This window comes from Dendrobates tinctorius, unplaced genomic scaffold (assembly GCF_039654945.1).
Source record: "Dendrobates tinctorius isolate UK_male_01 unplaced genomic scaffold, ASM3965494v1 ptg000151l, whole genome shotgun sequence".
Taxonomy (NCBI): domain Eukaryota; kingdom Metazoa; phylum Chordata; class Amphibia; order Anura; family Dendrobatidae; genus Dendrobates; species Dendrobates tinctorius.
In genome coordinates this window covers 22,354,165-22,379,538 of record NW_027361818.1, presented here as the reverse complement: position 1 = coordinate 22,379,538, position 25,374 = coordinate 22,354,165, and the positions used below count along the sequence as shown (strand labels likewise).

The 25,374-nt window shown below is 43.9% G+C and overlaps 1 protein-coding gene across 1 annotated transcript; it reads left to right on the top strand.

Annotated features, from left to right (window-relative positions):
• Positions 1 to 9,213: 9,213 nt before the first annotated feature.
• LOC141050049 (olfactory receptor 10A7-like) lies at positions 9,214 to 13,027 on the top strand. The gene is made up of 3 exons (XM_073546882.1): positions 9,214 to 9,354; positions 10,833 to 10,937; positions 12,101 to 13,027. Exons 1-3 carry the CDS (start codon positions 9,214 to 9,216, stop codon positions 13,025 to 13,027), a joined length of 1,173 nt encoding a protein of 390 aa, XP_073402983.1.
• Positions 13,028 to 25,374: the final 12,347 nt, after the last annotated feature.

The following is a 25,374-nucleotide window of genomic DNA, read 5'->3' as shown; positions in this document are numbered from 1 at the left end:
TAATAAATGCCCTAACCAGCTTCCGGTTGTAACAACTTCCGTCCAATTGTAACCGGTGACGTCACCACACACACACGCACATATTAATCCTCAACACACCACACCGCCTCAACACACACTCCTCTCACCTTTCACCTCCACTCATGTCCACTCACTCTTTCACTCCACATACGTTCCTTTCTCTCACTCCGTTTCTCATACTCACACCGTCATCATCGCTGCCCCGACATCTTCCTCCGCCGCCGCGATCCAGGATCCAGACGTTCTCCAGGCCGCCGACATGTTCTTGCGAGACGCCATCTTGGATGTCGTGAAATCCTGCGAGATTCAAGATGGCGTCGCCACAACAATATGTCGCTGGCGTGGACGACATCGGGATCCAAAAAGATGGTGTCGGCGAAATCTCGCGAGATTACGCCGACGCCATTTTGGATCCCGATGTCGCCCATGCCAGCGACATGTTGTTGCGGCGACGCCATCTTGAATATCGCGGGACTTCACGACATCCAAGATGGCGTCCCGCAAGAATATGTCGCTGGCGTGGGCGACATCGGGATCCAAAATGGCGTCGGCGTAATCTCGCGAGATTTCGCCGACGCCATCTTTTTGGATCCCGATGTCGTCCACGCCAGCGACATGTTGTTGCGGCGACGCTATCTTGAATATCGCGGGATTTCACGAAATCCAAGATGGCGTCCTCTGCCGGTGTCTAATTACAGGGCCAATTTGCCTATACTGCCATAACTACTGCTGCTTTGGTCATCTGCCTGTTTACTGCCGGTGTCTAATTACAAGGCCAATTTGCCTCTACCGCCATAACTACTGCTGCCTTGCTCCTCTGCCGGTGTCTATTTACAGGGCTAATTTGCCTCTACCGCCATAACTACTGCTGCCTTGCTCCTCTGCCGGTGTCTAATTACAGGGCTAATTTGCCTCTACCGCCATAACTACTGCTGCCTTGCTCCTCTGCCGGTGTCTAATTACAGGGCCAATTTGCCTCTATCGCCATAACTACTGCTGCTTTGGTCATCTGCCTGTTTACTGCCGGTGTCTAATTACAAGTCCAATTTGCCTCTACCGCCATAACTACTGCTGCCTTGCTCCTCTGCCAGTGTCTAATTACAGGGCTAATTTGCCTCTACCGCCATAACTACTGCTGCCTTGCTCCTCTGCCGGTGTCTAATTACTGGGCTAATTTGCCTCTACCGCCATAACTACTGCTGCCTTGCTCCTCTGCCGGTGTCTAATTACAGGGCTAATTTGCCTCTACCGCCATAACTACTGCTGCCTTGCTCCTCTGCCGGTGTCTAATTACAGGGCTAATTTGCCTCTACCGCCATAACTACTGCTGCCTTGCTCCTCTGCCGGTGTCTAATTACAGGGCCAATTTGCCTCTATCGCCATAACTACTGCTGCTTTGGTCATCTGCCTGTTTACTGCCGGTGTCTAATTACAAGGCCAATTTGCCTCTACCACCATAACTACTGCTGCCTTGCTCCTCTGCTGGTGTCTAATTACAGGGCTAATTTGCCTCTACCGCCATAACTACTGCTGCCTTGCTCCTCTGCCGGTGTCTAATTACAGGGCTAATTTGCCTCTACCGCCATAAGTACTTGCTGCCTTGCTCCTCTGCCGGTGTCTAATTACTGGGCTAATTTGCCTCTACCGCCATAACTACTGCTGCATTGCTCCTCTGCCGGTGTCTAATTACAGGGCCAATTTGCCTCTACCGCCATAACTACTGCTGCCTTGCTCCTCTGCCGGTGTCTAATTACAGGGCCAATTTGCCTTTACCGCCATAACTACTGCTGCCTTTTCCTCTGCCGGTGTCTAATTACAGGGCTAATTTGTCTCTACCGCCATAACTACTGCTGCCTTGCTCCTCTGCCGGTGTCTAATTACAGGGCCAATTTGCCTCTACCGCCATAACTACTGCTGCCTTGCTCCTCTGCGGGTGTCTAATTTACAGGGCCAATTTGCCTCTACCGCCATAACTACTGCTGCCTTGCTCCTCTGCCGGTGTCTAATTACAGGATCAATTTGCCTCTACCGCCATAACTACTGCTGCAGTGCTCCTCTGCTGGTGTCTAATTACAGGGCCAATTTGCCAATACCGCCATAACTACTGCTGCCTTTGTCCTCTGCCAGTGTCTAATTACAGGGCCAATTTGCCTCTATCGCCATAACTACTGCTGCTTTGGTCATCTGCCTGTTTACTGCCGGTGTCTAATTACAAGGCCAATTTGCCTCTACCGCCATAACTACTGCTGCCTTGCTCCTCTGCCGGTGTCTAATTACAGGGCTAATTTGCCTCTACCGCCATAACTACTGCTGCCTTGCTCCTCTGCCGGTGTCTAATTACAGGGCTAATTTGCCTCTACCACCATAACTACTGCTGCCTTGCTCCTCTGCCGGTGTCTAATTACTGGGCTAATTTGCCTCTACCACCATAACTACTGCTGCATTGCTCCTCTGCCGGTGTCTAATTACAGGGCCAATTTGCCTCTACCGCCATAACTACTGCTGCCTTGCTCCTCTGCCGGTGTCTAATTACAGGGCCAATTTGCCTATACCGCCATAACTACTGCTGCCTTTGTCCTCTGCCGGTGTCTAATTACAGGGCTAATTTGTCTCTACCGCCATAACTACTGCTGCCCTGCTCCTCTGCCGGTGTCTAATTACAGGGCCAATTTGCCTCTACCGCCATAACTACTGCTGCCTTGCTCCTCTGCGGGTGTCTAATTTACAGGGCCAATTTGCCTCTACCGCCATAACTACTGCTGCCTTGCTCCTCTGCCGGTGTCTAATTACAGGACGAATTGGCCTCTACCGCCATAACTACTGCTGCAGTGCTCCTCTGCTGGTGTCTAATTACAGGGCCAATTTGCCAATACCGCCATAACTACTGCTGCCTTGCTCCTCTGCCTGTGTCTAATTACAGGGCCAATTTGCCTCTACCGCCATAAGTACTGCTGCCTTGCTCCTCTGATTGTTCACTGCCTGTGTCTAATTACAGGGCCAATTTGCCTCTACGCCATAACTACTGCTGCCTTGCTCCTCTGCCGGTGTCTAATTACAGGGCCAATTTGCCTCTACCACCATAACTACTGCTGCCTTGCTCCTCTGCCAGTGTCTAATTACAGGGCCAATTTGCCTCTACCGCCATAACTACTGCTGCCTTGCTCCTCTGCCGGTGTCTAACTACAGGGCCAATTTGCCACTACCACTTCATAACTACTGCTGGGCAATTACAGGGTCAATTAGTGTCTGTTTACTCTACAATACTCCAGGACGCCTTCTTCACTGCCAGATAACTGCCAAATAGACTCCTTTACCTGTGCCAACATGAGTCAAAACAAAAAGTATGCCAATGCCAGTGAAAGGAAAGCAGCTTTAGCACTACGACAAAAACAATGCCGTGCTAATGAGACTCCTGAGGAAAAACACCATTGCCTTGAGAAGATTAAGGCTTATCAACGCCGTCGCCTCACACACGAATCCCCTAACTCTAAATCCATAAGATTGGCTGAAGAAGCCTCTGCACGACGTCACCGCCGACAACAGACGGCCTCTTCCTCATCATTATTATTAGACTCACAACAGGATGCTTCCACATCAGCATGTGGAACAATTTACTGCTAAACTTCATCCCATATGCCGTTCACTGACATAACTAATCAGCAATCTGTTTCTGCCCTATCAATACCACCATTCAATACCGATGCACAGTATGCCAATGCCAGTGAAAGGAAAGCAGCTTTAGCACTACGACAAAAACAACGCCGTGCTAATGAGACTCCTGAGGAAAAACAGCATCGACTTGACAAGATTAAGGCTTATAAACGTCGTCGTCTCACACACGAATCCCCTAACTCTAAATCTATTACATTGGCTGAAGAAGCCTCTACACGCCATCACCGCCAACAACAGACGGCTTCTTCCTCATCATCTATAATAATAAATGCCCTAACCAGCTTCCGGTTGTAACAACTTCCGTCCAGTTGTAACCGGTGACGTCACCACACACACACGCACGTTAACCCTCAACACACCACACCGCCTCAACACACACTCCTCTCACCTTTCCCCTCCACTCACGTCCACTCACTCTTTCACTCCACATACGTTCCTTTCTCTCACTCCGTTTCTCATACTCACACCGTCATCGTCGCTGCCCCGACATCTTCCTCCTCCGCCGCGATCCTGGATCCAGACGTTCTCCAGGCCGCCGACATGTTCTTGAGGCGACGCCATCTTGGATTTCGTGAAATCCCGCGAGATTCAAGATGGCGTCGCCGCAAGAACATGTCGCTGGCGTGGACGACTCGGGATCCAAAAAGATGGCGTCGGCGAAATCTCGCGAGATTACGCCGACGCCATTTTGGATCCCGATGTCATCCACGCCGGCGACATGTTCTTGCGGCGACGCCATTTTGGATCGGCGAAATCCCGCGATAGTCAAGATGGCATCGCCGCAAGAACATGTCGCCGGTGAGGACGACGTCGGGATCCAAAATGGCGTCGGCGAAAACTCGCGAGATTTTGCCGACGCCATTTTGGATCCCGACGTCGTCCACGCCGGCGACATGTTCTTCCGGCGACGCTATCTTGACTATCGTGGGATTTCATGATACTCAAGATGGCGTCGCCGCAAGAACATGTCGCCGGCGTGGACAACGTCTGGATCCAGGATGGCGCCGGCGGAAGAAGATGTCGGGGATCGTGGAGCAGCGGCGATGATGGCGTGAGTATGAGAGGCGGAGTGAGAGAAGGGGTCGTATGTGGAGTGAAAGAGTGAGTGGAGATGGTGAAAGGTGAGAGGAGTGTGTGTTGAGGAGTGTGTGTGTTGAAGGTTAACATGGCAAGAGGTGTGATGCTATCGCATCCTCCAGATGCGATAGCATCGGGCCATAATCTATTGTTCAATATTTGTGGCCATACCTGATGTCCAGATACATCATGAAAAGGACTCTTTATCAAATTAATTGAGGTCCTTCCTTAAAGGAATAGTACAACAACTCCCAGATTGGATCATTTAATACTTTGTAGATATTTTTTGTCATCATATTATTGACCTCATTATTATTATATTACTGACCCCATTATTATGTATAATATTTGATGCCGGTATTTATTATGTAGGGGATTCTCGACATTACCTAGATATATATGGATATTTGAATATTGGTACAAAGATATAGGTATACATATTTCCTTTTATTTATAATAAAAATGATTTCTGAGGATAATGTCTGGATTCCCCTCCACATAAATATAATTAATCTGTATAACACTTGTGGTTCTGTATGCTGAATTTATTGCTATATGATATGTGGGTATTTGTAATATCATTACCATATTCATAAATTTGTATGTCCCAAATGATGATGTTTTAATATTTATATGGTATTTGAAATTTTCTGTTATATGATCTTACAAGTGTTTGAGAAATTTGCTAATTCGGTGCTCCATTATTAACCCGTTATGGACTACGCCTTCTATCTCTGTGCTATATATATTTTTTGTGCCATATTAATAATATTTTTATGCGGCGTCACTTATATGGCCCTTTTCACATTGTAGCCGCACTTTCTTAGATTCCTGCATTAATATGCCTTGCAGGTGCGGTATTGAAGGGATCCTTGCCTTAGATATGGCTTGAACAGTATGGCGATCGGGCTACAAAAAGATGGGGACGCGCATGGGCACCACACCTGGGTCTCCGGCCTCTTCATGATGGCCTCTATCACTTGTGGCGTCCGGATATGATGTCACGGGGGGATTTTCCTCCATGCACGTTACAATTGAGTGCCGAACGCGGCTGCACCTGAGACCCGGGGGCGGCGGTGACATGCGTGACGGGGGATTGGCCTATACCTGGGTGGGTTTGCCATAAAAATCAGACAAGTCTCAAGTCATGACACCCACAATTTCCTTGAAAAAGCTGAAAACGCGAAACGCGCGTTGGAACTTCAGGTATTCTGCGGACAGGTGACTTAATGGGTATGTGCTTATATTTTATGTAATTGTCTGCATGGAGATCTTTTTCTCTCATGGCACTTTGCACCTTCCAGACCACTATGGGTCTAGATGGACATATGTTTAAATGCTGATGTATTTTTTGCACATTCCCACAACCTATATTTATCCTCACAATCCTGTTTTGTGTATTTTACTTGGGTCAAAATCCTTCCTCTCAACTTTGTAGTTTTTTGTCAATTTGTGATATAAATTTAATTTAATAAAATATATGACTTCTTTAAGACATATTTCTCTTTGTGAGTGGTGTGCCCAGGATACTTTGTATCCATTCCTTGGTTTATCCAGTAGAAATTGTGGGACAAATTTTTGTGCCATTTTTACCCATTTCCCAGTGTGAAAATGTAAAACTTGGGGCTAACACACAAACTTGGTTGTAAAAAATGGAAATTATTTTTTCTTCACTGCCTGATGGTGTAAAAGTCTGTGACACACTTGTGGTGTCAATATAATCTCTGCAATCCTACTGTAGATAAATTCATTGAGAGGTTTCATTGGTAAAAATAGGGTCATTTATGGGGAAATTCTGCTGTTCTGGCACCTCAGGGGCTCTGCCAATGTAACATGGCACCCTCAAACACTGTAATATGGCACTACTTCCCTTCTGAGCTTTGCCCTATGCCTCAAAATTAATTTTCGACCACATATGCGGTATCAGTGAAATTGCACAACAAATTTTGGGGTTCATTTTTTCATTTCGCCCTTGTGAAAATGCAAAATTTGCAGCTAAAAAGATTTTTATGGGAAAAATGTGATTTTTTTTTAAATTTTCATGGCTTAACATTATAAACTTCTGTGAAGCACCTGGTGGTTCAAGGTGCCCATTACACTTCTTGATAAGTTTTCTAAGGAGTCTAATTTTCAAAATTTTGTCAGTTGTTGGGGGATTCTACTATTTAGGCAACCATTAATTATTCCAGCATATTTTACATTCAAAAAGTCAAATGGCGCTCCTTTCCTTCCAAGCCCTGCCGTGTACTCAAACAGTAGTTTTCCTCCACATATTGGGTATTTGTGCACTCAGGAGAAATTGCACAACAAATTGTATGGAGCTATTTCTCCTGTTACCCTTATGAAAATGCATTATTTGAGATCAAAAAGATTTATCTGGGAAAAATGTGATTTTTTTATTTTCACACGTTATAAATTTATGTGAAGAGTCTATGGGTTCAAGGTTCTCAATACACATCTAGGTAAGCTCCTTAAGAGGTCTAGTTCTAAAATGGTGTCACTTGTTTGAGTCTTCCACTATTTAGGCACATCAGGGGCTCTCCAAACATGACATGGCATCCACTAATTATTCCAGCAAATTTTACATGCAAATAGAGAAAAGGTGCTCCTTCCCTTCCGCGCCCTGCCATGTTCACAAACAGTAGATTTCCCCAACAAATGAGGTATCGGCATGCTCAAGAGAAATTACAGAAAAAAATTTATGGTCCATTTTCTCCTGTTACTCTTGCAAAAGTAAAAAAGTTAGTTCTAAATTCTAAAAGAAAAGTTTTGTGAAAGAAAAGTAAATGTTTATTTTTTTCTTCCACATTCCAAAAATTCATGTGAAGCACTTGAAGGGTTAATAAACTTCTTGAATGTGGTTTTGAACACCTTGAGTTGTGCAGTTTTTAGAATGGTGTTATTTTGACTCTTTTCTGTAATATTGGCCCCTCAAAGTGACTTCAAATATGAGGTGATCCCTAAAAAAATGGATTGGCAAATTTTGATGAAAAAATGTGAAATAGCTGGTCAACGTTTAACCCTTATAACTTCCTAACAAAAAAAAAAATTGTTTCCAAAATTATGCTGGTGTAAAGTTGACATATGGTAAATATGATTTGCTAACCTAATTTTCCCACATGACTTTCTGATTCAAGGGTATAAAAATTAAAATATGAAAATTGCGAAATTTTCAAAATTTTTGCCAAATTTCAATTTTTTTCACAAATAAATGCAAGTCATAACAAACAAATTTTACCACTTTCATAAAGTACAATATGTCCTGAGAAAAAAGTTTCAGAATCATCAATATCCATTAAAGTGTTCCAGAGTTATGACCTTATAAATTGACAGTGGTCAGAATTGTGAATATTGTCCTGGTCAGGAAAGTGAAAATAGGCTTCAGGGTGAAGGGGTTAATATTGCACAGGTGATGGAATTAATGCTTGAGCAGGTGATGAAATTATCACCTGTGCAATACTAAGGAAATCCTGAAAACATGACCTGTTGGTGGGCCTTGAGGACTGGAGTTGAGAAACACTGCAGTAAGGGATCTGAGTTTAAAAAGAGTTTGAATCATGTAGTGTGTTATAGAGGCCTGAAACATATGTACTGTGACTAGGCTTACCTGCCCTCTTCAGCAGGATAGTGACAGCGGAGAGCACCGTGTGCCCAGATAAACATAGGGCAGCACTCGTACGAAGAAGCGTGGACCGACTATAGGACCCTGAGGTGCGGTCCCCTTTGCTGGAAAGTGTGGATCAGCCCATGCTTGGTACAGAGACTCCTGCAGCTTTCTTCCCTTTGGCTGCACAGACGTATGGACTAGGGGCTCAGCGTGCAGAACCGTTGACCATCCGTTGCCACCAGAAGCTGAACTGTGCTTTGTTAAAAGGATCCGAGGACTACACACCGACCGTTGTTGGTACTACCACCCCCATCGGACTTGATCTGGATGAGGACCTAAGAAGACCATGATAAGTGCCGTTTAATTCAAAGACTTTCGTGTTAACCCTTTCCTCACTTGATACTTATTAATTGTTTATTAACTCCCTGCGAGAGGATTATTTGCATTCTTCTTGTTGAAATTAAACAATATTGTTTTACAGCATTGTTCTGCAATCCCTGCATCACTGCATTCCCGCACCTGCTTACATTTGATGTAGTCGGCAGGATGCAGTCTATGAACACAGAGGCTGCAGGCCAATCGGTCCTGGGTGCCCCAAGGTCCAGCTTACCGCTGGGGGCCATGCTCAGCAACATCCCTAATGTTATGGGGAGTAGCATCATGCTGCGGGACTGGACTGAGCGAATTAAAGACATGTTAAAGATGCATCCTGTGACCCCTGCTATGCAGGCAGAGATTGCTCTGATGCCCCTGGATGGTTAGACTAGGTGTTCCGCAATGATCCGCCCCCTCCTGAAAGGGACGTGTTGACCAAGGTATTCCAGATCCTAGAAGAAATGCATGGAGATCCCACTGATGTTGGGAAACTGTGGATGCACTTGTACAGTCGTGTCCAAAGGGAGGTGGAGTCCAAGATGCAATACATTAATGCGCTGCAGGAAATACAAGCGCATATCACCCGCCGGGATGATGTGAAGGTAATCAGAGTGGGGCCTCCTGATGTGATATTGAGAGACCAGTTTGTGGTGGACCTTAGAGATATACTGCTTAAGCAAGCTTTGCGGGAGCACCTGCATGCTAGGCCTCATATGACTTTCTTATAAATTGGGGTGTGCAAGAAGGGGGTGGCCTCTGACTTGGCAGCCATTAAAACTAGAAGGCTCTGTGGTCGGGGGGATGCTGCTCGGAGCCTTAGATGACATGGAAGAGAGAAGGTAATCCCAAAAGTTTAATTGTTGTGAGTCCTGTTATGAATGGGTCACCAAGGAGGATAACAGGACCAGGCCAAGCCACAGAAAACCAGAGAGGTTGGAAACTAAGCAGATTGCAGACCCCTATTCCTATCCACACAACTAGCAGTAGCCGTGGAGTGTACCTACGATGCCATAGACGCCTCGGCACGGCCGGAGAACTAAGTCAGCCTAAAGCAAGAAAGGTGAAATCTAAACTGCCCCGGAGCAGACCCCAAAGGAATAGACAGCCCCCAAACAAATATTGTCGGTGAGACAAGATGAAAAAACATATGCAGGCAAAAAAATAGACTGAGCAAATGATGGGGCCCCAACTGACTAGACAGGACAGGAAAGGAAAGACACTGTCAGAAATCACGCAAAAAACCCTGTAAAAATCCAACACGTTTGATGCACAAAAACACTGAAGTCGCACAACTTCGCCCCCACTATATCAGCACTCTGGTATATACTGAAAGCAAGGCAAAAAGAGACCAATATAACAGGGGACAAAACTAACTGACACAAGCAGTAACATATGGGCAGTGATCCAGCACAGCCCCAGCAGGAGCAAGCTGACCCGCAGAAAGCAGAGATAGACAAGACCAGATCAAATGTAAAAATATCAACAAATGAGCCACTTATCTGAACCATGCAGGAACAGAGCAGGAGACATCAGAACTCAGAAGGCACAGGAAGAAAATCACCAGCAGGGATTGAAGGAAGTCAGCTGTCTTAAATACACCAGTCAGAAACCCCAGATCTCCAATCGTCATCATCATTATCAGGTGGCAAGCCTCTGTCAATCTGACCAGCTCCACTACCTCCAGTAACCACCAGAGGGATCACTGAAAGAGAACTCGCAGTACCTCTATCAATCTGACCAGCTTCACTACCTTCAGTAACCACCAGAGGGATCCCAGAAAGAGAATTCACAACAGAGCCCTCTCGTATGGGCTGAAATAAATGGTCGAGCTGTTCTCTGTCTTGTTGACAGCAGATCACAAGTGACCACCATGCCCGAGGCATACTTGAGACATCATTTCCCTGAGGTGACACGACCGGAGTGGGGCCCAGTAATACAGCTGACAGCAGCCAATCAGTTGCCCATCCCGGTTGCAGGAGAGGTCTGGGTGCAGATTAAAGTATGCGGCAAAGATGAGGGCCGTAAAGGAGTTGTGTTGGTCATCAGAGAAACTGGCAATGGTCCTGCATTGACTCTGTAGATGAACTTACTGAAAGAACTCGGAACTCTCCTCATCAGCGAGCTGCAAGATACTTTCCTGGACCGATGGAGCCGCCAAACACATCAGAGGAAGGTGTTTCATCAGGTAATATGGGTTGCCCAGGCCCAAGAAATGTCGAGCAAAGGAAAAGTTCTAGGAAAAGTGATAGTCCCTGCAGCTGCTAAACTCATTCTACTGCCTGGTCAGACTATGCTCATGTTGCACATACAAGTTTGTACACTGCTTGAAAGAGTGAAAGTACAGGTAGAGCCAACCCAAATGGACCAGATACAATCGGACTCCTCATTGTTTGAACTTTAGCCACCATTCATGATGGTAATGTTGTGGTGCTGTGCGTCAACCTCGAGGAAGACACTGTGGAGGTCCTTTCCAACTCTACCATTCTATGATTCTATATTAGTAAAGATGAAATTGACTCTACGATTAAAATATTACATATTTATTTTAATATTTCTATGTTGTACATTGGAGAATTATGAGATATCAGCAGACATACAGTATATCTCTGGAGACTTTCTACTTGGCACCTTGCCTTCATGTTAAGTATAAATATCTGAAAAAATACTTCATATTCATGTGTCTAGGAGCCATGCTAAGCTGACTATGCTGCTTTCTAATATTGTCATTATTCACTCCAGGGACTCGAATGATCACAGAACTGAAGGGAAAAGCAGAAAAAAAGCGACATGAAAAAAATATCTAATGTGCGAGTCTTTACCTACATGGTAACATGCATAAGAATAAGACTAAGTACTTTATGTCTCTGAAATAAATTTATGTCAAAATTAGTAAATGTGTTTCCGCTTTTCCTTTGTTTTTTTTTTCTTTTATCAATAATTTAATCTGAAAAGATAAAATTGTGATCATTGATATTTAATGTGCAACTGCTATTGAATGCTCCTTGTAAGTTGAGGCTAGACTTGTATTTTTGTAACAAAAATATCAGAAAATCATTTCAGTAAAAGTAAAACTTATACCATATGTTATATCACCTGTTTTATAAAAAGAAATCACCATGTTATAGATATCTTTTTCTTAATAGAAATAACAATATATTTAAAATATTTAAAACTTGTTGGAAGGTATGAGTAGATCCTTCAAATTAGAGAGGGCGAAAATGTCATTGAGCCAAATCATCACTAGTAATCATAAGAAGAAATAAGTCGTGAGCTATACTGACCGTGACCTGGATTTTGTAAAGCGATAACCAGTTTTCTTATTGCTTCTACCATATATTCTACCCCCAGGAGAACAATCTGACTGCAGTCACTGAGTTTTTACTTCTAGGATTTCAAGCAAGCAAATGTTTAAGAATTTTCCTGTTCTTTCTTTTCTTCATTATTTACTGTGGGACAATATGTGGGAATCTCCTAATCATCACCCTGGTGTCCACCAGCAAGAACCTCCACACTCCAATGTACTTCTTCATCTCACAACTCTCCATAGGTGACATCTTATTAACAAGTGTTATTGTCCCCAATATGCTCCAAATTCTTCTCAATAATGGGGGGATCATTCCTTTTATTGACTGTATCACTCAGCTTTATTTTTTCGGAGTGGCAGAAGCATTTGATTGCCTTATCCTTGCTCTCATGTCCTATGACAGATATGTGGCCATCTGTAATCCTCTTCGTTACTCCTCCATCATGACAAATACCTCATGTGTCATACTGACCGTCTTATGTTGGATGATTGGATTGTCTCTTAATTTAATTTCCAACATATCTACAGCAAAACTAAACTTTTGTGGTTCAAATATCATTGACCATTTATTTTGTGATCCTCTTCCCTTACTAGAACTTGCCACTTCTGACACGTTCCATGTTCACTTGGTGATTTTTTTAATAGGCATTCCTTGTGTCTTTTTTCCAACTGTAATCATAGTAATGTCTTATACTTATATAGTTGTAACAGTCTTAAGGATCCCATCCAGTACCGGTAGACAGAAAGCCTTCTCCACCTGTAGCTCCCACCTCACTGTGGTCTCCATATTCTATGGGACTCTGTTCAGTGTTTATGTCGTCCCAGCAAAACAACAATCTTCATCAGTCACTAAAATCCTATCATTGCTATACACTGTGTTCACTCCTTTGTTCAATCCTATTATATACAGTCTAAAAAATAAAGACATTAGGAAAGCCGTACAAGAGACATTTCATAATTTGATGATCTAATACATTTAAGATAAATTTATATGCAGGATGGGCCAAAAAGGGTAGTAGGGGATCCAACACATGTGAGTAGATAAAATCAATATGTACAAACCCTGGCAAAAAATATGGAATCACCAGCCTTGGAGGATGTCCATTCGGTTGTTTAATTTTGTAGAAATAAAGCAGATCCCAGACATGACACAAAACTAAAGTCATTTCAAATGGCAACTTTCTGGCTTTAAGAAATGCTAAAAGAAATCAAGAACAAAAATGTGGTAGTCAGTAATGGTTACTTTTTTATACCAAGCAGAGGGGAAAAATTACGGAATCACTCAATTCTGTGGGAAAAAACTATGGAATCTCCCTGTAAATTTCCATTCCCAAAACTAACACCTGCTTCAAATTAGATCTGCTCGTTAGTCTGCATCTAAAAAGGAGTGAGCACACCTTGGAGAGCTGTTGCACCAAGTGGACTGACATGAATCATGGCTCCAACACGAGAGATGTCAATTGAAACAAAGGAGAGGATTATCAAACTCTTAAAAGAGGGTAAATCATCACGCAATGTTGCAAAAGATGTTGGTTGTTCACAGTCAGCTGTGTCTAAAATCTGGACCAAATACAAACAACATGGGAAGGTTGTTAAAGGCAAACACACTGGTAGACCAAGGAAGACATCAAAGCGTCAAGACCGGAAATTTAAAGCAATTTGTCTCTGTGGTGTAGTGACCACTATGTCCGCTAGGGGATGCTGTGTGGGTGTCCTGTTGTGAGTTCATTTTCTGGTCCACCAGTTGTGAGTTCTCCTGCCAGGCTCCCTCTGGTAGTAACAGGAGGTAGTGAGGCTGATTTAATCAGGAGAGATCTGCCACCTGATAATGAGGATGACAATTGAACCTCAGAAATCTCAGACTGGATTTAAGACAGCCGATGCCCTATCCTGGCGCTGGTGATTCCATCTGGCTTGTCAGATCTTGGTTTTCAGCTCTGTTCCAGTCATCTAAAGCTAAGTTTTTATGCTAATGTTCACACTTGATTTTGTTGGTCTATTCAGTTTTTTGTGTGGTCAGCCAGCCCCGGCTGGGGCTGTGCTGAATTTCCACTCTTATTTACCTGTATTTGCCAATTTGCTTTTTGTCCCTTATTAGATTGGCCTCTTTTTGCTCTGTATCAGAATATTTCAGAGTGCTGATAAAGTGGGAGAAGTCTAGTGACTTCAGGGTTAATTTTGCTATCAGAAGTGTTGGACATTATTTTTGTAGGGTTTTTGGCAGATTGCAGACAGTGTCTTTCCTTTCCTGTCCTTTCTAGTTAGTTTGGGCCCCATCGTTTGCTCAGCCTATTTTCCTGCCTGTGTTTGTGCTTTCATCTTGTTCCAACGTCAATACATGTGTGGGGGCTGTCTTTCCTTTGGGGTCTGCTCTGTGGCAGTAAGTTTTCCCCTTTTCTTGCTTCAGGCTTATGTAGTTCTCCGGCTGTGACGAAGCGTCAAGGATCATCGCAGGTACGCTCCACGGCTGCTGCTAGTTGTGTGGTTAGGATCAGGGATCTGCAATCTGCATAGTTACCAATCTCTCTGGTTTTCTGTGACTTAGCTTGTTTTGCTTTTTTTCTCCTCGGTGACCTATTGATAACAGAATCACCACCAATACCGGAGATTCTAGGGTACTCAAAAGCAGGAAAAAGTTGTTAAAAAAAAAAAAAGTGTCAGAATTTTTTTTTTTTTTATATATTTTTTCCTCTTTTTCTCTGGGGCCGTAGGAGGATTTTTTTTCTTCCTAATGGAGATTAAGCAATTGTCTGATCGTGAGGAGCAACTTGCTGCTGAAGTGCAGGGAATTTCCACCTACCTCATTCAGTCACATGCTGCTGAACCTAAGATCCCTACTCCTGATGTGTTTTCTGGGGATCGGTCTAAGTTTCAGAATTTTAAGAATAATTGTAAATTATTTCTTGCCTTGAAGCATAATTCATCGGGGAGCCATGCGCAGCAGGTCAAAATTGTAATCTGCTCGCTGCGCGGTGATCCCCAGGACTGGGCTTTTTCTCTGACACCTGAAAATCCTATTCTGACTAATGTGGATGCATTTTTTAAAGTCTTGGGGTTGTTGTATGATGAACCTAATGGTGTGGATCAAGCTGAGAGAACCCTGTTGGCATTAAACCAGGGTCAGGATTCTGCAGAGTTATACTGTCAAAAATTCCAAAAGTGGGTGGTCCTTACTACCTGGAATGATAGTGCATTGGCAGCTCTCTTTCGGAAGGGTTTATCAGAGACCGTAAAAGATGTTATGGTGGGATTTCCTGTTCCTTCTGGTCTGGATGATTTTATGTCATTAGCCATTCAAGTTGATCGGCGTTTACGTGAACGTAAAACTACAAGGGAGGCGCTGCCACCTTTTGAACAAACATTTGAACCTATGCAATGTGATGGGGTTTTGTCTAGGGCGCAACGTCAGGAGTTTAGAAGGCGTAATAAGCTGTGTTTTTTCTGTGGAGACGCCTCTCATACTATTTCTGTCTGCCCTAAACGAGAGAAACGTTTTGCACACACATTTGCTGTGGGCAGTATACAACCTAAGTTTCTTTTGGCAATTACTCTGATCTGCTCCTTATCGACGCTTTCCATGAAGGCTTTTGTGGATTCAGGAGCAGCGTTGAATATGATGGATTTGGACTTTGCTAAATGTTGTGGTTTTTCCATGACGCCTCTGCGGACGCCTATTCCTTTGAGGGTTATTGATGCTACTCCTTTGGCGGAGAATAAACCTCAGTTTTGGACCCAGGTGACAATGCGAGTTGCCCCAGACCACCAAGAAAATTGTAAATTTTTGGTGCTGCATAGTTTGCATGATACTATTGTTCTGGGTTTTCCTTGGTTGCAAACTCATAATCCAGTTTTGGATTGGAAATCTGGGTCTGTGGTGAGTTGGGTTTGTCAGTGTGTTCTTAGGGACGCTCCTGTTTTCTCCACCTCTCCTCAGTCTCATGATATTCCTGATTATCTAGCCAATTTTTCTGATGTATTTAGTCAGAACAAGTCTGCGTCTTTGCCTCCTCATAGAAGTTATGAATGTGCAATTGAGTTGATGCCTGGGTGTAAATTTCCCAAGGGTCGGCTTTTCAACTTATCAGTACCCGAACATGATGCTAAGCTGTCCTATATTAAGGAGTCGTTGGAGAAGGGTCATATTAGACCATCCTTGTCACCTTTAGGTGCTGATTTTTTTTTTGTGGCCAAGAAAAATGGTTCATTAAGACCGTGTATTGATTATCGTTCCCTTAACAAGATGACGGTTAAATATCAGTACCCGTTACCTCTGATGTCTGATTTATTCTCCAGAGTTAAGAGTGCCTGCTGGTTTACTAAGCTTGACCTCAGGGGGGCATATAATCTTATTCGCATCAAGCATGGGGATGAATGGAAGACGGCGTTTAATACTCCGGAGGGACATTTTGAGTACCCGGTGATGCCTTTTGGGCTCACTAATGCCCCTTCTGTCTTCCAGTCCTTTATGAATGATATTTCCCGTGACTTTGTGGATAAGTTTTTGATCATCTATCTGGATGATATTTTGATCTTTTCAAGTGATTGGGATTCTCATATGGAACACGTCCGGACTGTGTTCCGGATTTTGAGGTAGAATTCCCTGTTTGTTAAGGGATCGAAATGCCTCTTTGGTGTACAGAGGATTTCATTTTTGGGATTTATCTTGTCTCCATCGACTATTGAAATGGACCCGGCCAAGGTACTGGCCATTTATGATTGGGTTCAGCCTACTTCTTTGAAGGCCCTCCAGAAGTTTTTGGGTTTTGCTAATTTCTATTGTAAATTTATAGGTAATTTTCCTGGTATTGTCAAACCACTGACTGATCTGACCAAGAAGGGAGCTGATGTGCTGAATTGGTCTCCTGAGGCTGTCTCAGCATTTCAGGAGCTTAAGCAGAGATTTTCTTCAGCTCCAGTTTTGCGGCAACCTGATGTCTCACTTCCATTTCAGGTGGAGGTAGATGCTTCTGAGATTGGTGCAGGAGCTGTTTTGTCCCAAAAAGACCCTGTGACTTCTAAGATGAATCCCTGTGCCTTCTTTTCTCAAAAGTTCTCCCCATCTGAACGCAAATTTGACGTGGGGAATCGGGAATTGTTGGCCATGAAATGGGCATTTGAAGAGTGGAGACATTGGTTGGAGGGAGCTAGACATCAAGTTGTGGTCCTCACCGATCACAAGAATTTGATTTATCTGGAGTCGGCCAAACGCTTGAATCCTAGACAGGCTAGATGGGCCTTGTTTTTCACGTGTTTTAATTTTGTGTTCTCTTTTCTTCCGGGCACTAAGAATGTTAAGGCAGACACCCTTTCTAGGAGTTTCTTTGCCGATTCCCTTAGTGTGACCGAGCCTGCTACCATCCTATGTGAGGGGGTAGTTCTTTCTGCCATTTTGCCCGATTTGAGACGTACCCTGGAGGAATTTCAGGAGGATAAACCTGAGCGTTGCCCTATGGGAAAATTGTATGTTCCTGACCAGTGGAGAAAGAGAGTGATGTCTGAAATTCATTGCTCCGCATTGGCTGGTCATCCAGGTATTTTTGGTACCAGAGATTTGGTGAGTCGGTCTTTTTGGTGGCCTGCCTTATCTCGTGACGTCAGGAATTTTGTACAGTCCTGTGGGACTTGTTCTCGGTCTAAACCCTGTTCTCGTTCTAGTGGGTTGCTGATGCCCCTGCCGGTGCCCAAGAGGCCATGGACCCATATCTCAATGGATTTTATTTCTGATATTCCTGTCTCTCAGAGAATGACTGTTATCTGGTAGTGTTGAGCATTCCGATACCGCAAGTATCGGGTATCGGCCGATACTTGCTGTATCGGAATTCCGATACCGACTTCCGATATTTTTTCAATATCGGAAGTCGGCATCGGAATCGGAAGTTCAAAGTTGATTGACAGCCTGACGTCATCATGATGCACTGTGTGTGCGCATCATGATGCGCCGTCATTTCGGGCCTTCTGGGGGTCTCTGCCGGCCTGCCGGGGGGCTGTGCCGGCCTGCCGGGGGGCTGTGTGGACTGCCCGGGGTCTGTACCGGCCTGCCGGGGGGCTGTGCCGGCCTGCCGGTGGTCTGTGCACCCTGTGGGGGTCTGTACCGGCCTGCCAGGGGGCTGTGCCGGCCTGCCGGTGGTCTGTGCACCCTGTGGGGGTCTGTGCCGGCCTGCCGGGGGGCTGTGCCGGCCTGCCGAGGGGCTGTGCCGGCCTGCCGGGGGGCTGTGCTGATGTCCGGGGGTCTGTGCAAGCATCGTCCGATGGGACTACAAGTCCCATCTGGCGATGCCTGCTACCATGACAGTGATTGACACATTAGCCAATGATGGGACAGTAGTAGTCCCATCATCCGGCTAATGTGTTAAATGTTAAAAAAAAAAAAAAAAAAAAAAAAAATACTACATACATACTACATACATACTACATGCATGCTACATACATACTACATGCTACATACATACTACATACATACTACATACATACCACATACATACCACATATATACCACATATATACCACATATATACCACATACATACTACATACATACTACATACATACTACATACATAACACATATATACTACATACATACTACATGCTACATACATACTACATACATACTACATACATACTACATGCTACATACATACTACATATATACTACATGCATGCTACATACATACTACATGCTACATACATACTACATATATACTACATACATACTACATACATGCTACATACATACTGCATGCTACATACATACTACATACATACTACATACATACTACATGCATGCTACATACATACCACATACATACTACATACATACTACATACATACTACATGCATGCTACATACATAACACATATATACTACATGCATGCTACATACATACTACATGCTACATACATACCACATACATACTACATACATACTACATACATACTACATGCATGCTACATACATACTACATGCATGCTACATACATACCACATACATACTACATACATACTACATGCATGCTACATACATAACACATATATACTACATGCATGCTACATACATACTACATGCTACATACATACCACATACATACTACATACATACTACATACATACTACATGCATGCTACATACATACTACATGCTACATACATACTACATATATACTACATGCATGCTACATACATACTACATACATACTACATGCTACATACATACCACATATATACTACATACATACTACATGCATGCTACATACAATACATACATAGACATACAGTACATATAACATAGAGTAACATACTTACCAATACTTGTCACATTGTTCCCCGAAGCCATTGTCTTTTACGGAATAAATATTAACATAACAAACCACAAAAATACTCACCCACGATCCGAAGCAGTCCACGAGTGTGTCCCACGACGATCTTGGGTAGAGAACTGCAGCATCAGCTGTTGCTGCCGTTCTCTACGGGCTGCAGGAATCCAATGACGGAAGGTAGGTATCCTTCCGCACTGTATTCCTCCGCCACTTAAAAAAAAAAAAGTCCCTAGTCTCACTTTATGCCATTGCTGTGTGGGAAATTCCCACGCAGCAATGGCATAAAGTGAGACCAGGGACTTTTTTTTTTTTAAGTGGCAGAGGAATACAGTGCGGAAGGATACCTACCTTCCGTCATTGGATTCCTGCAGCCCGTAGAGAACGGCAGCAACAGCTGATGCTGCAGTTCTCTACCCAAGATCGTCGTGGGACACACTCGTGGACTGCTTCGGATCGTGGGTGAGTATTTTTGTGGTTTGTTATGTTAATATTTATTCCGTAAAAGACAATGGCTTCGGGGAACAATGTGACAAGTATTGGTAAGTATGTTACTCTATGTTATATGTACTGTATGTCTATGTATGTATTGTATGAATGTATTGTATGTAGTATGTATGTAGTATATATGTGGTATGTATGTAGCATGTAGTATGTATGTAGTATGTATGTAGCATGCATGTAGCATGCAGTATGTATGTAGCATGCATGTAGTATATATGTAGTATGTATGTAGCATGTAGTATGTATGTAGTATATATGTGGTATGTATGTAGCATGTAGTATGTATGTAGCATGCATGTAGTATGTATGTAGCATGCATGTAGTATATATGTAGTATGTATGTAGCATGTAGTATGTATGTAGCATGCATGTAGTATATATGTAGTATGTATGTAGTATGTATGTAGTATGTATGTGGTATGTATGTAGCATGTAGCATGCATGTAGTATGTATGTAGTATATATGTGGTATGTATGTAGCATGTAGTATGTATGTAGCATGCAGTATGTATGTAGCATGCATGTAGTATATATGTAGTATGTATGTAGCATGTAGTATGTATGTAGCATGCATGTAGTATATATGTAGTATGTATGTAGTATGTATGTAGTATGTATGTGGTATGTATGTAGCATGTAGCATGCATGTAGTATGTATGTAGTATATATGTGGTATGTATGTAGCATGTAGTATGTATGTAGCATGCAGTATGTATGTAGCATGCATGTAGTATATATGTAGTATGTATGTAGCATATATGTAGTATGTATGTAGTATGTATGTAGCATGCATGTAGTATATATGTAGTATGTATGTAGCATATATGTAGTATGTATGTAGCATGTAGTATATATGTAGTATGCATGTTGCATGCATGTAGTATATATGTAGTATGTATGTTGCATGTAGTATATATGTAGTATGTATGTAGCATATATGTAGTATGTATGTAGCATGTAGTATATATGTAGTATGCATGTTGCATGCATGTAGTATATATGTAGTATGTATGTTGCATGTAGTATATATGTAGTATGAATGTAGCATGTAGTATGAATGTAGCATGTATGTAGTATGCATGTTGTATGTATGTAGCATGTAATTTTTTTTTTTTTTTTTTTACATTCAACACATTAGCCGGATGATGGGACTACTACTGTCCCATCATTGGCTAATGTGTCAATCACTGTCATGGTAGCAGGCATCGCCCGATGGGACTTGTAGTCCCATCGGACGATGCCTGCACAGACCCCCGAAGCCTGCACAGCCCCCCGGCAGGCCGGCACAGCCCCCCGGCAGGCCAGCACAGCCCACCGGAGCCTGCACAGCCCCCCGGCAGGCCGGCACAGCCCCCCGGCAGGCCGGCACAGCCCACCGGAGCCTGCACAGACCCCCTGGCAGGCCGGCACAGCCCCCCGAAAGGCCCGTACAGACCCCAGAGAGGCTGTACAAGGGAAAAACAGGATTTTTCTTATTCCGATACCGGAAGTCCCATAGACTTGAATGGGACTTCTGTTATCGGAATCGGCGATACCGATACTTTTTTTTAAGATCGGCCGATCCATTCCGATCCGATACTTTGAAGTATCGGACGGTATCGCTCAACTCTATTATCTGGGTGATTTGTGATAGATTTTCGAAGATGTTCCATCTTGTACCACTCCCAAAGTTGCCATCTTCCGCTGAGTTGGTGCCCTTGTTTTTACAACAGGTGGTTCAGTTACACGGGATTCCTGAGAACATTGTGTCCGACAGAGGAGTCCAGTTTGTTTCCAGATTCTGGAAAGCCTTTTGTTCCAATCTGGGAATTCAGTTATCCTTCTCCTCCGCATTTCATCCCCAGAACAATGGACAGACTGAGAGAACAAACCAGAACTTGGAGTCTTATTTGAGATGTTTTATACTGTATCTGCTGATCAGGATGATTGGGTCTCATTTTTGCCCTTGGCCAAATTCACACTGAACAATAGAACTAGTTCTGCCACTTTGATGTCACCCTTTATCTGTAATTTTGGGTTTCATCATCGATCCTCTTCAGGGCAAGTGGAATCTTCGTCCTGCCCAGGTGTGGACACTGTGGTTGAGAGAATGCAGCAGATATGGGAACAAGTGGTGGATAAGTTGTCACTCTCTCAGGAAAAGGCCCAGCGATTTTCCAACCGGCATAGGACCATTGGTCCCGGTTTAAAGTGGGTGATATGGTTTGGTTGCTGTCTAAGAATATTCCTATGAAGGTTGCATCTCCAAAATATAAGCCAAGATTTATTGGACCTTATAAGATTTTGGAGATTCTTAGTCCTGTTTCTTTTCGATTGGCTCTTCCAGTTACGTTCAAGATCCATAACGTATTTCACAAATCTCTGTTGAAGAGGTTTGTTGAGCCAGTGGTTCCTATGGCAGCACCTCCTGACCCTGTGTTGGTTGAAGGCAATGTGGAATATGAGGTAGAGAAAATATTGGATTCTCATCTGGTTAGACGGAGACTCAAGTATTTGGTAAAATGGAAGGGTTATGGCTAGGAGGATAATTCTTTGGTCTCTGCCTCTGATATTCATGCCAATAGATTGGTTCGTGCTTTTCACCGGGCCCATCCTGATCGGCCTGGTGGCGTGGAAGAGGGTTCGGTGACCCCTCCTCAAGGGGGCTACTGTTGTGAGTTCATTTTCTGGTCCACCAGTTGTGAGTTCTCCTGCCAGGCTCCCTCTGGTGGTAACAGGAGGTAGTGAGGCTGATTTAATCAGGAGAGATCTGCCACCTGATAATGAGGATGACGATTGGACCTCAGGAATCTCCGAGTGGATTTAAGACAGCCGATGCCCTATCCTGGTGCTGGTAATTCCTTCTGGCTTGTCAGGTCTTGGTTTTCAGCTCTGTTCCAGTCATCTAAAGCTAAGTTTTTCTGCTAATGCTCACACTTGATTTTGTCGGTCTATTCAGTTTTTTGTGTGGTCAGCCAGCCCCGGCTGGGGCTGTGCTGAATTTCCACTTTTGTTTACCTGTATTTGCCAATTTGCTTTTTGTCCCTTATTAGATTGGCCTCTTTTTGCTCTGTATCAGAATATTTCAGAGTAATGATATAGTGGGAGAAGTCTAGTGACTTCAGGGTTAATTTTGCTATCAAAAGTGTAGGACATTATTTTTGTAGGGTTTTTTTGCAGATTGCAGACAGTGTCTTTCCTTTCCTATCCTTTCTAGTTAGTTTGGGCCCCATAGTTTGCTCAGCCTATTTTCCTGCCTGTGTTTGTGCTTTCATCTTGTTTCAACGTCAATACATGTGTGGGGGCTGTCTTTCCTTTGGGGTCTGCTCTGGAGCAGTTAGTTTTCCCCTTTTCTTGCTTCAGGCTTACTTTATGTAGTTCTCCGGCTGTGACGATGCGTCTAGGATCATCATAGGTACGCTCCACGGCTGCTGCTAGTTGTGTGGTTAGGATCAGGGATCTGCAATCTGCATAGTTACTAACCTCTCTGGTTTTCTGTGACTTAGCTTGTTTTGTTTTTTTTTTCTCCTCGGTGACCCAGTCATTACAGTGTCCCAGGATGGGCCTACAGGAATATCCATTGTGGTAATGGGTATAGGATGCGGAATGACCGTTATGTATCCCAAGACCATAGGTGGCCTTGTGATGGAAGCTTGAATATGTGTATTGATCAGCAGAGGTACTGCTGACGTTTCCATTACAATGTGTCAGTGAAGCCTGTGTGTGGCTGTGTGTAATAGGACCTTTAGTGAGGTCATAGCCATGTGATCACCTGTGGGTGTGGTTATAGACCATATAAGGTACCTGAGGTCCGGTCACATGAGAGAGAGCGCATGGATCTGATTAGGCCATGTGGAAGGTCCCGGCTGGCCTAGGTGGAGGAAGGTGGGCTACCTTCCTGAAGACCACGTGCTGTGGCTGCTGACCTGGTGAGGTTTATGTATGCTGGCTGTATGTGAGGAGGGATAAGCCTCCTGTGTTTTGCTGAGGCTCCAGGACTGAGCCTGAAGTAATGGACATTTTTATGTTCTTTTTTGCCTAAGCTAGAGGTTATTTTTTGTGATATGCTGATTTATGGTTTATGACACAAATAAACCGCATGAACTTTAAAGGAACCTGCCTCTTGACTGTGTCCTGCTGCACCTGAGCGAGTCGAATCCCTACAGTCTCCAAAACAGGAAATGCACATCAAAACAAATGAGGAACTAATGTTAGGAAACTGGAGTCAACGTCTGTGGCCGAACTGTAAGAAACCGCCTAAAGGAAATGGGATTTACATACAGAAAAGCCAAACGAAAGCCATCATTATTATTATTATTATTATTATTATTATTTATTGTTATAGCGCCATTTATTCCATGGCGCTTTACATGTGAGGAGGGGTATACATAAAAACAAGTACAATAATCTTAAACAATACAAGTCATAACTGGTACAGGAGGAGAGAGGACCCTGCCCGCGAGGGCTCACAATCTTCAAGGGATGGGTGGTAATACAGTAGGCGAGGGTAGAGCTGGTCGTGCAGCGGTTTGGTCGATCGGTGGTTACTGCAGGTTATAGGCTTGTCGGAAGAGGTGGGTCTTCAGGCTCTTTTTGAAGGTTTCGATGGTAGGTGAGAGTCTGATATGATGTGGTAGAGAGTTCCAGAGTAGGGGTGATGCGCGAGAGAAATCTTGTATGCGATTGTGGGAAGAGGAGATAAGAGGGGAGTAGAGAAGGAGATCTTGTGAGGATCGGAGGTTGCGTGCAGGAAAGTACCGGGAGACGAGGTCACAGATGTATGGAGGAGACAAGTTGTGGATGGCTTTGTATGTCATGGTTAGGGTTTTGTAATGGAGTCTCTGGGAAATTGGGAGCCAGTGAAGGGATTGACAGAGGGGAGAAGCTGGGGAATAGCGGGGGGACAGGTGGATTAGTCGGGCAGCAGAGTTTAGAATAGATTGGAGGGGTGCGAGAGTGTTTGAGGGGAGGCCACAGAGCATGAGGTTGCAGTAGTCAAGGCGAGAGATGATGAGGGCATGGACTAGGGTTTTTGCAGATTCTTGGGTGAGGAATGAACGGATGCGTGAAATATTTTTGAGTTGAAGTCGGCATGAAGTGGAAAGGGTTTGGATATGTGGTTTGAAGGAGAGATCAGCGTCAAGGATTACTCCGAGGCAGCGAGCTTGTGGGACTGGGGAGAGTGGGCAGTCATTTACTGTAATTGATAGGTTCGTAGGGGGGGTCGCGTGAGATGGGGGAAAGATGATGAATTCTGTTTTGTCCATGTTGAGTTTCAGATATCTAGTGGAGAAGAAGGATGAAATAGTGGACAGACATTGAGGGATTCTGGTTAGTAGGGAGGTGATATCTGGTCCAGAGATGTAGATCTGTGTGTCATCAGCATAAAGATGATACTGAAAGCCATGAGATTCTATGAGCTGTCCCAGGCCAAAGGTGTAAATAGAGAACAGCAGGGGCCCAAGGACTGAACCTTGTGGGACTCCGACAGATAGGGGGCGAGGTGAGGAGGTGGTGTGTGAGTGG

What these genes read in the sequence shown, in the direction of transcription:
- LOC141050049 (XM_073546882.1), top strand. Translation starts at nt 9,214, where the DNA reads ATGCATGGAGATCCCACTGATGTTGGGAAACTGTGGATGCACTTGTAC. An exon ending in CCCGCCGGGATGATGTGAAG is followed by an intron (nt 9,355 to 10,832) that starts GTAATCAGAGTG and finishes TTGACTCTGTAG; the next exon opens with ATGAACTTACTGAAAGAACT. An exon ending in AGAGGAAGGTGTTTCATCAG is followed by an intron (nt 10,938 to 12,100) that starts GTAATATGGGTT and finishes TTCTACCCCCAG; the next exon opens with GAGAACAATCTGACTGCAGT.